We start from the raw sequence: 14,037 nt of genomic DNA, 5'->3' as shown, positions 1-14,037 counted from the left end.
GAGACATGAGGCATCATGCACACCTAAAGGCATGTTGACCAGTGTATTTTCAGCATTGCTGTCAGGCACAATTTCCATTGTAGTAGCAAAACTACTCCCCCTGCCTGTAGATCTGCTAGATTTAGACTCCACAGCAGTTCTGGGTCTTGAAGTCTTCACATTGGCAGGTGAGTCATTAATGTCACCGTAAAGCGGGTCTTGCAGTATACTAGCCTGCTTCTCCATAAATGTAACCAAGTTGGTCAATCTGGCTCTCCTATGAGTCTGTTCCAAAATGTCACAAGCTGTTGCTCTCCATTTTTCCCTTAATTTATAAGGCAGCTTGGACACAATCAGTTTCAGGTTAGAGCCCAAATCCAGCTCCTCTATATCCTCCAAATCTCTCATTGCATTACAGCAGCCTCTCAGATAAAGCGCATAACAGTGCAATGCATCTCCATCCTCTGATTTAATAGAGTTCCAATTCAGAGCTTTTTCCATATAGGCGCTTGCAATCTTCATGTCATCACCAAAATGCTTCTTTAACAGGGTTTTGGCCTGAATGTAGCCTTCGTTAGCATTCATGTGAAGACAGCTCCTAACCAATTCTTTGCCAGGCCCGGAGGTATATTGTTCCAAGTAATATAGCCTATCTTGGCGGCTTTTTGTTTTTTCCTCAATACAATGTTCAAATGACCTCATAAATGCCTGGTAATTTAGAGGGTCGCCATCGAAAACTGGGATTTCTATAGAGGGAAGTGATGTCATTTTTTGCTGAACAATCAGTAAATCAGCAATCTCATTTTGCCTCTGTATTACGGTCAAGAAGTTGTCATTGTTTGACACTCCAGTTCCTGTCCCAAATCCCATTGGTTGCTGCTGTTGGGTCCTGTGAGTTGCTACTGGTTCTGGTGGGCCTGGGCCACGGTTTGACATTCCTTGAAATTTTGTTTTTTGTCTGGCTCCAAGTGAATAAATTGTTGCATTTGCATTTTTGGTTTTACTTTCCAAATACTCATTCATGGCATCATGTGATTTTGACTGTGGCATTTGTGGTTGTGATTTAAGCAGTTCTGATGGTGGTTGTGAACTGGATTCAAAATCCGCCAGGACTTTTAATTTGGCATCAGATTCAGCCAGGCTGATCTCCAGTTCCATTGTTTCCATTCTGGCTCGTATTTTAGTCTGCTCAATATCCATGTTAGCCTGCTCCATTTCTAGAGCCTGCTTTGCCTTTAATGTTGATGCCCTTATAAGGAGTGCAGCCTTCTCTGTCTCAGCCCTGAGTCGGGCTGACTTGACTGACGAAGTGGTAGATTTAGTTGATTTTGCTTTTGATCGTTTTGACTCATTTGACACATTTGAGGCGCTGTCATGGGGTTCCACAGTCATTTGTTTTTGTTCATTTACCCACATGTCAACTTCATGCAAGAACTCGTGAAACAAGTTTAGTTTTGGTTCATACCATGCATCATTATCCTCCTTCTTTGTCTCGTCAGACAGGAGATTTTGAACCAACCCATGATAGTGAATGAATTCATCCAGTGACATTTCAAATGAGGCAACATCATTATGAACCTCTTTCACATTTCCACCCGGTACGAGCAAAGTTTGAACCTCTCTCATTTTACGAGTGCAAACACCAAGTTTCCCTCTGCGCGTTCCACTTAATGCTTTAACATCATCCTCCGCCGCGGCGGGGTCAACAGAAACCACCTCCTCTTCCATTGTTAGATATAACGTTCTCCACACAGTTTGAGTTTGATCAGACTTTATTTGAGAACCTCCCTTTGATTTGTCAGTTGTATGCAAAGCATTCCTTCATTTCATTTCATTTCATTTCAATTCATTTCAATTCATTTCATTTTGCTTTTCATTTAGTTTCATTTCAAAGCATCTATTTTATTATTTCCCAACATCAGCGCAGCATTTATTTTTCGTTCCAATTAATTTCAGCGCATCCATTTCCCAACAGCGCATCAGCGCGCAACATTTGCTTTTCGTATAATTCACTCCAATAAAGCAACAGCGCATCGGCGCGACATTTCATTCATAATTTTGAGCAGCAGCTCCTTTGTTTGGCTTTTATAGCCTTGGGCTAGGCTACTACTCACGGCCCGTTGGGGAAACAACTTCAAGTCCAAGGTGAGGTTTGTCGTCAATGTCGCCGTTTCCAAGCCGCTTGTAGTTGTGCAATGTTGCCGTCCTTTACTACCGCACCATGCGGAGTTTGTTGACTAATATCGTGGCCTTTCTCACTAAACAAATAAGGCCACTGTTTTGTCGGGGTGGTGTTGCAGTCTATTGTTGCTGTATAACTCGCGGAGATCGGATTGTTTTGTCAGAACAAATCATATTTATTTCTCCGTCACATAACATAAACTTGTATTCAAATAAAACAAAAAGAGACTGTGAGCACGGTCAACAAACTGTGAGCTTCCCCGTCTATATGCCACATTCTCTCCCAGCAGGGAGTCCATTCTATCTCCCAGCAGGGAGTCACCTGTCTGTCATCAGGTGCCTAGCACCTAGATATCCTTTCTCAAAAGGGGAGGGGAAACCTCCATTCAGTCCATCAAATTCATAGCGTTTATAATAATTTAAATGACCACAAAATAAATACATATCATAAAGCAGGCAATAATAATCAGAATAAATATAAATCTTCATAAATAGAAAATGGCTCTAACAACATGTATTTCTAAATTTCTGCTTCTACGTCTTGGCAGCATCTCGACCCATGATTGACTTCTTAGTGTTTCTCTCAGGTTTCAAAAGGATTATATAACACTTTGGTCCAAACAGCGCCACCAAAAGGCCAAAACTAGATGCTAAAATAGCAAACACCTCCACTACATCTGCATATTTGCCGGGAGAGCTGATATATGCTGGGATGAAGGCTATCCACACTGCACAGAAGATCAACATGCTAAAAGTAATTAACTTGGCTTCATTGAAGTTGTCTGGAAGATTCCTTGCCATGAATGCCAGGACGAAACTGAGGAGTGCTAGTAAGCCAATATAACCTAGTAACACTGCAAAACCAACTGCTGACCCAACATTGCACTCATAGACTATCTTTTCAGAATAGTATTTTGTGTTTTTATGAGGAGTGGGTGAGGCAGACACAAGCCAGGCTGTGCAGATTATTGCCTGGATTGAAGTAAGAACCAGAACTATTCCTCTCTGCTGCATAGCACCAAAAAACCTCATGATGTCTGCACCCCCAGGCTTGGAGGCCTTGAACACGACCAACACCACCACAGTCTTTACCAGGATGCAGGAGACACACAGCACAAAGCTGATCCCAAACACTGCATGCCTCAGCTGACAAGTCCAGAGTCTGGGACGGCCAATGAACAGGAGTGAGCACAAGAAACACAGTTTGAGTGAAACCAACAGTTGGAAGCTGAGTTCTGAGTTGTTGGCGCGTACAATGGGCGTGTCTCGATGATAGACGATGATCCCTAGGACAATGGCACAGATAAGTGTGCCCAGCAATGAGATGGTGGTTAAGGCGATTCCCAGGGCCTCATGGTAGGACAGGAACTCAATGATCTTAGGGACACAGTGGTCACGCTGGGGGCCGGACCAGAAGCCATCTGGGCAACTGGTGCACTCTGTAGAGTCTAAAAAAGGGACAGACAAGACAAGTACAGTATCTTCTTATAACCAGTGGTGGAAAGTAAGTAAGTACATTTACTACTATAATGTACTGTACTTAAGTACAGTTTTGAGTTATTTGTATTTTGTTCTTTACTTGAGTATTTCCAATTTCCAGTACTTTTAACTACTCCACTACATCTCAGAGGCAAATAATGTACTTTTACTGCACTACAATTAATTTGAAAACTTTAGTTACTAGTTTCTTTGTATTACAAAACATACATTACCCACTTAGGCGCTATACATACTTTTCGGCCATTTGAAAATAGCCAATATACACGCTTGCAATGCAATACATTGTGAGCTTGTAGATCGGCTATTTTCAAAATATTTGTAGACATTTTAGAACTTGAAATGAGACATTCTTCATAATGAGTACTTTCACTTTTGGTACTCGAGTACATTTTGAATTCCAGACTTTTACTTGTAACGGGGTACATCTATATTACAGTATTGATACTTTTACCTAAGTAAAACACTTTAACTTTTCCCACCGCTGCTTATAATCTACTGTACATACCGGTAGCTACACAATGTAAAAAGTACCAGTGTCATTGCTGATCTCTCCCTCAGAACAATGTAAAAAGTACCAGTGTCATTGCTGATGTCTCCCTCAGAACAATGTAAAAACTATACCAGTGTCATTGCTGATCTCTCCCTCAGAACAAGCGATGCAGTCAAAGCAGCAGACGGGTTCTCCCTTCCTCGTGGCCACACGGGTTCCAGGGGAACAGCTCTCACTGCACACTGACCGAGGAGGCTGCAGAGGAAAGGAACAATGGTCACTTAAATTACATTCACATGATGAGCTCAATATTACATATTTTAGAAAGCTGAAATTACTTTTGCAGATTCAAAGTTCCAGAAGATTCTGTCTTCATCGAGGGTGAATTCTTCATCTCCGGAGGCTGTCTTCTTGACCACACCTACATTGTGAATCTTTGTGCTTCCATCGGGGAGCCACGCCCAGTTCATTATATCGTAGATTGGTAAAGCATCGCCGTTCTCATCAAAGTATACACGATCGCCAACAGATGTGGTGAAGTTGACCTTTTCCAGGTAATAGAGGAGCTAGAAATGGTGAAGAGCAGAATCATGAAGAGCAAGAGGCTATTTTGTGCCCAAGTCACACTATACCCACTATTTGGGGATTTAAGCATTTTGCAAGGGGCGTTCCTGTGGCAAAGTTGCTATCTTCCGCCACCAGCCTTATCACTAAAACACCTGCGCTACCCCTTACATTATGCATGGTTTTCAATGTCATATTGACTTTTCCCTTATTATTCAGTTTCTATATTTGAATCCAACTAGAAACATTTACAGGTTAACTGAATGAACATCCCACCTGCCATGGCTGTATTGTCTGCAAAGTGGCACAGCTGTGCCCATGGAAAGGCCCTCTTCCTGGCACACATTGCAACATGTCATGGAGGGCATGGGCCAGAGAATACGCAGCCTTGTATACATTATAGACTGCCCTGAGGTCAGACACATCCAACAGGGTAGTAGTTGCTGTTCCTAGGTCCTCTTGTCCAGTACACACCCTTCCACCAGCATCCACCCACTCTGGTGGAAGGGGTGAAAATTTACACCGAAATGTGTGTTCCCAAAACTGCCTCACCTGAAAGAACACAATGAATTCATAAGCATAAGCATTTAAATAAAATTGATTGATTGATCAGAGTTTGCAAATAGTACAGTGGTACAATAATATAATGGCGCAAAAAGGATAACACAAAAAAAGTATACTAAAAGTCCCGGGCTTGTGTCCATGTCCATTGTGGTCCTGTGTATTCAATTCACAGAGACATTTAAAGGTATACAATAATATACAATAAAACTTACTATGTTATCTTCATGGTCATTGTCAGGGCGTATCTTTAACAAGAAGTCCTTGAGACCTGGTATCTCTCCACGACGAATAGCAAAACCCAGGGTGCCTCTGAGGTATGGCAGGTGGTGAGGAGCCTGGAGAGTAGGGTGGGCCCACCAGCCTGACGTGGCAGGTAAGATCCATAGCAGACCTGTCACGTTCTGCTTAACCACCTGTTCGTTGTTTTGGAAAGAAACCAAGAGATGACCTTTTTCTTTCAGTACGTTCTCATTTTAGATTCCTTCTAATTACCAATCCCTAAATTAACATCCTAACAGTGGTGGAAAGTAACTAAGTACATTTATTTAAGCACTGTACAGGGACATTTTGAGTTATTTGTACTTGACTTAGTATTTCCAATTTCCAATACTTTTACTTCTACTCCACTACATCTCAGAGGCAAATATTGTACTTTTACTCCACTACATGTATTTGAAAACTTTAGTTACTAGTTACTTTGTAGATGTTGATTATTATTACAAACATACATTAACCCCTTCAGCCCTATATACATTTTGGCTATTTTCAAAAGATGTTTTATGAAAATTTGTGAAATAGGATCTTCGGCACAATGATTACTTTCTACTTTTGGTACTTTAGGTACATTTTTAATCCATGAATACTTTCACTCAAGTACATTTTGGGACTTCAGTTTAACAGAGTAATTCTATATTGCAGTATTGACATTTTACTTAAAGATGGAGTGCCGTACGTGATCCTCCCGCCCCCCCTACCACATGATCATCATGTACTATGAAAATACTAGGAGAAAGATTTATTTATTTTCTCAAATGTATTTTACAGAAAGTGTTAAAATTATGTTTTTATATGGTTTGCCTGGTGGGTGGTGATCCTGAACTGAAGCCGCACCCATAGCTGTTGTTGTATGATAAAGGGTGATGGGTTAGGGGAGGGAATGATATTGTGATGACACTATATCACTGTCATTTCGATTGGGCCTTTTGACCTAGGCTTTGATTAGGCCTTTTGAAAAAACTAAACTAAACACACAGGGAAGACACATTTCAATATTCTAACATCTAACTGCACCTATTAGAGTAATGTTAACTCCATAGACACATACAAAACAGAAAATCACGGCACTCCATCTTTAAGTAAGACATGCGAGTATACCTTTTCCACCACTGCTTCTAATTACAAATTCCATAATAACACAAACCTCATCCAAGACATTATACAAATAGCTCCCGTACACAAATGCAATGACCACGCGAGCTGTGGACGTCTTCATCGCGGTGACGATCCTCTGGAGCTTAGCCACGTCCTTGTGTTTGTCGAAGGGCAGGGCCTCTGAATAGGCCACACAGCCCAGACCGGACCGATCCAGCTCGGACTGGAATAGCTGGGCGGCATAACGGCCACCGTCATCATCGCTGAACAACAGTCCAACCCAGGTCCACTCAAACCACCTCATAGTCTGGAGCATAGCTCGCACCTGATTGGATGAAGAAATGGAACGGATAAGTACTTGGGTCAGATCAGCTGTTTCTCAAAACAGTGCAGTCGGGACCCATTTGTGGAGTGCGGCCACATTTTTATGGGCCCCTTATTTTTTGTTTATCCTATATTTGTTTTTTAATTACTTGCGCAAGCAGAGCGCGCAAGTAATAATTTCGCCCGGTCTTCGTTCACCGTGACAGCCAACCCGCCATTTGATGTGTATGCAAAAAAACAGCAAATCTGTGCCTGGTTTGCTGGGACCAGATCACATAAATGACAATATGTCTTACGTCATCATTTAGAGCTAGTCATACGTATACTATATACATAATCAGTAAAATAAAATAGTAAATTGTGCCTGATCTGCTGCAGGGACCAGAGTACATGGTGTGTATATGTATGACTAGCTCTCAATGATGACGTAAGAAATATGGTCATTTATGTAATCTGGTCCCAGCAAACCAGGCACAAATCTGCTGTTTTATTAGCATACGCATCAAGTGGCGGGTTGGCTGGCACGGCTTTTGGCGCAAAGTAACCACAGTATACCGCTAATCAACTTACAACTACATACTCTATATAGTATATGTATATGTATATGTATGTCTTACGTCATCATTTTAGAGCTAGTCATACGTATACTATATACATAATCAGTCAAATAAAATAGCAAATTGTGCCTGATTTGCTGGGACCAGAGTACATGGTGTGTATATGTATGACTAGCTCTCAATGATGACGTAAGAAATATGGTAATTTATGTAATCTGGTCCCAGCAAACCAGGCACAAATCCGCTGTTTTATTTGCATACGCATCAAGTGGCGGGTTGGCTGGCACGGTTTTTGGCGCAAAGTAACCACAGTATACCGCTAATCAACTTACAAGTATTATTACAGAAATTGAAGTTAGAGACACATATTACTCTGATCATGATTTAGTATTAATATCACTATAGTCCAAGATTAAATACATTTAAAACAATTGACAATTTACAATAAATAATAAAATAATTATACTGTATAACATATTTTAATTCAGTTTATATACCTTTTTTTTCATCACATATCAATGATTTATTTTTCTTTGAAAAACTAAAAAGGGATCTAGAATATTTCTAAATTGATAAAAGTGTATTTCTTATATAGATAGAAACTTGAACCATACTTAATAATACTAGGTGTTTACATGCATAAAGTAGATAGGTAGCAAATAGTTACACCTAATAATTAGACATTTCAAAGTTCCTTCACAGAGATACTGAGATTCCACAGTTTACAGCGGTCGAAAATACTTGCGCGCTCTGCTTGCGCACTAGTTGGCCATTTATGGCCTACTAGTGTGCAACAAGCAAGTATGCACTCGACAGAGTGCAGTTCTAGTTATTATTATTATTATTATTTCAAAACAAAAGCTAAAAGTTACATGAATTATAAACAAAATTCCATGATTTTCTACAGTAATTTCATGAAGGAAATCATCGAGAAATCTAAGAAATTCCATAAATTAAAAAAACAAATGTTTAAGAAGTAGTGAAAATAGCTACGTTTGCAGATCTGCTATTTTCACTTGGGTCCTGGAGATTTGTCTTTTGGGTCACGGGCTAAAAAGTTTGGGAACCACTGGGTTAGATCATACAGTACATGGCGCAATTGGTGGCCCGGGGGGCACATGTGGCCCCACGTTCACTTATGCGGCCCGCAGGTTAATATCGGAATACTGTTTCGATTTCAGCTGTTACAATCCAAAACATGACTGCTTTAATCACTTCATTCTATATTAGTAGCGCAATGACTAGTATTACAATTGAATTGTGCAAAGTTAATTCCATTTAAGTTAACATAGTATAAATAAATGCATTTGAAATTAAATAAAAATGTTAGGCCTACTGAATTGAAAATTGAATTGAGTGTGGAAATATAGTGGCCCTCTGGAGTGAGTGTGGAAATATAGTGGCCCTCTGGAGTGAGTGTGGAACTATAGTGGCCCTCTGGAGTGAGTGTGGAACTATAGTGGCCCTCTGGAGTGAGTGTGGAAATATAGGGGCCCTCTGGAGTGATTGCAGAAATATAGTGGCCCTGCATCATCAAAGCTGCCCACCCCATACAGTATGTGATTATTCCAGTGTGTGGAACATGAATAGATACCGATACGTCTATTTGTTATAGAAGTTCACCTGGAAGACAGAACTTGGTATTGTTCTGAAGAAGGAAGGGAACTGAGTCAGGTCACTCAGACAGGAGCAAGCAGCAAAGTAACTTATCTGGAAAAACAAAGCACAAAATATCTGTTCTGTAATGTACTAACTTAGATCATGGGTGTTCAACAGTGGGTCTGGTATACCCATAGGCCTACCTGCCCCGTCTTTAAGGACAGGCACTAATTGTACAACCTCTGCCTTGTCTTTAAGGACAGGTACAAATTGTACAGATTGTACTCTGGAAGGAGACTATGAACCAACAGACCTGTAAAACACATGGCCAATAAGGGGCACTTACTTTGCACTTTCACTTGAAACAAAGACAAGAAAGAATATCAGACCTACAAGCTCACAACGTGCCACACTGTGATCCGTTGTGACCTTGTTGATCGGCTATTTTTTAAATACTTTGGTCTAAGGCTAGTATATGATGGAATAGGGCATTAATTCAATAACAAACAAACATTAAAAGTTGAAATACGGAGACATATGGTTTCTTCCCGACAGCAACGTTTATGGTCTACGTCTTTCAAACGGCAAAAAGACCAAATATAATATTTGTCATATTCTAGATTTGCAAATAGCCAAGCAAGCAACATTAAATAAAATAGGCCATGGAGGTGAAAGGGGATTGGAAACTTACCATGGGCACACTGTATGAACCTAATATTCTAGAGAGGGCAATAGAACTTTTTGAGCTACTAGGACCCACAATTCCAAGGACTGGCGGAGACCCGGCAGCACAGCTCTCGTCCAGTGTAAACTGCTCCTCTCTCCCGCTGATCAGTGACACCGCTGCACCAGATGCAACGCCAAGCGTGGCACAGCTGTCATAGAGGCTGTATCCCAGGGTCACGTTGGGCAGAAGGCTGGGGTTCCTGTTGATCTCAGTGACGGCAAAAGCCATGGTCTGGGCAGCTCTGAAGTATGGAATGGAAAAACTAACACACACACACACACACACACACACACACACACACACAGTCCAGCTTTTTCTCGTGGAAAAGTGGTGATATTTTACTTAACACACGTTCTCCACCCAACATATTTCATATGTATGAGGTGGGGTCATTCCTCATACATATGAAATATGTTAGGCGGAGAGATAGTCTCTTCACTCAGAGAACAATTAAAGGTTACAAAGTAACCGAACGTTTTCTGCCAGAACTTTCAAATGGATATGAAACTAGAGGACAATATCTGACTCCAAATCTTAGGAATTCATTATTGGTATATACTTTCGTTTTTTTCTTTTGGTTATTGTTGTTTTTCTGTCTGTCTTTTTCTGCCCACTCTTTTCTTTTTGTCCTCCTGAAATGTTTCAATCCAAAGTGATATTGCCCTGTTTGTCCTTGTTTAAGTGTGGACTTGATGTCATATGTAAAAGGACTATACAGAGACATTGGAGTTGGAGCCACATGGAGGGGGGGTGAGGGAGGGAAGAGGGGTGGGGAAAAAAAGAAAAGAATCTTGGGAATTGCTCGTGTGTCATATGTGAAAATGCTATCTGTAATGTACTGCTCTTTCCAAATAAAACAAATATTATAAAAAAAAAAGAAAAGGAAATCATTATTGGGTGAGTATACACATGCAGTGCTACAAGTTTAAATGCCGACGTGCAGTCTGCTAAGCGTGCATGTATTTGGAATACATTAAATGTATGTAAGATCACAGACATCCTAGGGTTATATTAACAATATTGAAAATGAAAAGGTGATTATTAGGAAAGCCAGACAATAATGCCAGACAATACTGTTGGCTGATAGGAGTGTCACAGAAAAATTGAAACCAAGAGTCACTTGTCTCTGCAAAATAAAGAGAACATTTTGGAATTTGATATTTTCTCAAAATCGTTTCAGGCTATTATTATTGTGGTAATTGAACATTACAGTATAATTACAAGTACAAGGCATGACAATGAGTTGAAATTGGAGAAAAAGGGGAGAACAACAAAAACAAAAAGTACTCGTATCGGTACTCGGTATCGGCGAGTAATAAAAATGAAGTACTTGTACTTTGTCTGAAGAAAAACATATATCGGTATCGGGACATCTCTAAGTCTAAGTGAAACCCACCGATAGCAGGAGGGCCTCTGTCGCTTGGACTGTGTGAAGGTCAGCTCGGGGAAGACAGAGGCCACGTGGAATGGAAACAAACCGCCCAGAATCACGTCTCCGGCCTTGTGCATTCCGTTGGGATTAAACGGTGCCTGTAACTCACAAGAAGAAGAGGAGGAAGAAGAGGAGGAGGAATAATACAACGCAGAGAAGGAAAAGAGCATCGAGCATGAAAAAAGCAGGTGTATGTCTAGAGAAGCCCTCATCATGACTGTCTAACACCCACCCCTCTCTCCCCTTCTCTAAGTCCATTGTCCAGTTGTTTAAGTTTTATACACAGGTTAGTGCCATCCCCTATAACTGTGTCACCTATACACCATCACGTCATCGTTCACAGGTTAGTGCCATCCCCTATAACTGTGTCACCTATACACCATCACGTCATCGTTCAATGCAGGTTAGTGCCATCCCCTATAACTGTGTCACCTATACACCATCAGGTCATCGTTCACATCACCGACCTGCATGGGACAGGGCAGAAGCAGAGGCAGGGCTTAAAACACACACAGGTATCAGTGGTAGAAAGTAACTAAGCAGATTTACTTAAGTATTTGTACTTTACGTGAGTATTTCCAATTTCCCAGTACTTTCACTTCTACTCCGCTAGATCTCAGAGGCAAATATTGCACTTTTACTCCACTATATAGCCTATTGTTTGTTTTACTTTGGTTACTAGTTACTTTGTAGATTTTGATTATTATTACAAAACATACAGTAACCACTTCAGCCCTATGTAGCCTACTGTATATTTCGGCCATTTGAAAATAGCATATCTACAAGCTCACAATGTGTCGGGATGTGACGCATTGTGAGCTTGTAGATCTGCTATTTTCAAAGATGTATGTACAGTATATACTGTACATGTGAAAACTTTAAATGGGACATTCTGCACAATTAGTACTTTGACTTTTCATACATTTGGATACTGTAGCCTACCTAAAAATGTGAGCACTTGATCAATCTGTGCACTTAGGAAGAAGAGTGGAATTTTCTTTTTTTAAATTCAGGCAGTAAAATATAATAGGCACTAGGAATACGGCTGGACCAGTGCCGGTCCTGAGCAATGGGCTGGACACCAAAACAGAGTGTCCACCTGGGAAATTTGGGCACCGTATAAACTGGGCTCCAAAACAGAGTGTCCACCTGGGAGATTTGGGCACCTAAAAACTGGACACCAAAACAGAGTAGGCACCTGAGAAGTGTGTGGGTATACCACCGTTCAGGAAGTTCTCGGAAGTTGATAATCAGAGCAGTGGCCATTCCCCCAAAGACAGCCCAAGGCATCTTCAACTCACCAGTATCCAAATGACAGTCCCTTAGCTGAGTGATGTAATCTGCCAGGCAAGCTCCCCCACACATACACAAACAATGGTGTTATTGAATTAACCCAGGCCTTAGAGGCAATTTAAATAACACAAGGTTGAAACATTACAATAACACCAATTAAATATCACATGGTTCAATAGCTTGCCAAGTTAGCTGATCTGATTGTTTATTCGACAAGACTGCCAACAACGTAATTTAGTTCAGTCCTTCAGTCCTTTAATTCAGATGTCCAATTTCCTTACAATGATGTGACATGAAGAGCATAATAATGTGACTTTATATTTTCACAAACACAGTAATTAGTAATTTTATGATAATTTGTTAGTCTTAGTAATATATATTTTTCAGGCAAATCAAATGGCATTTAACCACTTGAACCCCAGGCAGCTTCCCTATTCTGGGAGGAAAACAAAAAAGGCAGATCTACAAGCTCACGATTTGACTTCTTGTGGTCTTGTAGATATCTTTGGCAAAGAGATTTGATGTAGAGTGAAAAACGAGTGTACTCAATAAGTACATGCAACCAATTTCTCCACGACTAAAATAAATAGAGTTGGTGGCACACTGGTAAGTTTTTTCGCCACGTTTTGTGGATCCGAAAGTAGCAGGCTATCACTAGCTGTCAGCCTATCACCAATGCCCCCACTAGAAAGTAGTAGGCTAGTCACTAACTGCATGTCAGCCTGTCACCAACGCCACCACTAGTAGAAAGTAGTAGTAGGCTAGTCACTAACTGCATGTCAGCTTATCACCAACGCCCCAACTAGAAAGTAGTAGGCTAGTCACTAACTGCATGTCAGCTTATCACCAACGCCCCAACTACAAAGTAGTAGTAGGCTAGTCACTAACTGCATGTCAGCCTGTCATCCAACGCCCCCACTAGAAAGTAGTATAGGCTAGTCACTAACTGCATGTCAGCCTGTCATCCACTAGATCGCATTAGACAGTAGAAAGTAGTAGTAGGCTAGTCACTAACTGCATGTCAGCCTGTCATCCACTAGATCGCATTAGACAGTAGAAAGTAGTAGTAGGCTAGTCACTAACTGCATGTCAGCCTGTCATCCACTAGATCGCATTAGACAGTAGAAAGTAGTATAGGCTAGTCACTAACTGCATGTCAGCCTGTCACCAACGCCCCCACTAGAAAGTAGTATAGGCTAGTCACTAACTGCATGTCAGCCTGTCACCAACACCCCCACTAGAAAGTAGTAGTAGGCTAGTCACTAACTGCATGTCAGCCTGTCACCAACGCCCCCACTAGAAAGTAGTAGTAGGCTAGTCACTAACTGCATGTCAGCCTGTCACCAACACCCCCACTAGAAAGTAGTATAGGCTAGTCACTAACTGCATGTCAGCCTGTCACCAACGCCCCCACTAGAAAGTAGTAGTAGGCTAGTCACTAACTGCATGTCAGCCT

At 41.0% G+C, this 14,037-nt stretch overlaps 1 protein-coding gene across 1 annotated transcript; it reads right to left on the bottom strand.

Annotated features, from left to right (window-relative positions):
• Positions 1–2,694: 2,694 nt before the first annotated feature.
• LOC310853663 (extracellular calcium-sensing receptor-like) lies at positions 2,695–11,458 on the bottom strand (the record flags this gene model as incomplete). The annotated part of the gene is made up of 9 exons (XM_083758056.1): positions 2,695–3,608; positions 4,282–4,405; positions 4,489–4,716; positions 4,991–5,266; positions 5,491–5,691; positions 6,699–6,974; positions 9,154–9,240; positions 9,821–10,118; positions 11,253–11,458. 9 exons carry the CDS (start codon positions 11,456–11,458, stop codon positions 2,695–2,697), a joined length of 2,610 nt encoding a protein of 869 aa, XP_083614182.1.
• Positions 11,459–14,037: the final 2,579 nt, after the last annotated feature.

Source organism: Protomyctophum parallelum, assembly GCF_964188405.1.
Source record: "Protomyctophum parallelum genome assembly, chromosome: 22".
Classification (NCBI taxonomy): domain Eukaryota; kingdom Metazoa; phylum Chordata; class Actinopteri; order Myctophiformes; family Myctophidae; genus Protomyctophum; species Protomyctophum parallelum.
This window is presented reverse-complemented; position numbering and strand designations above follow the sequence as displayed.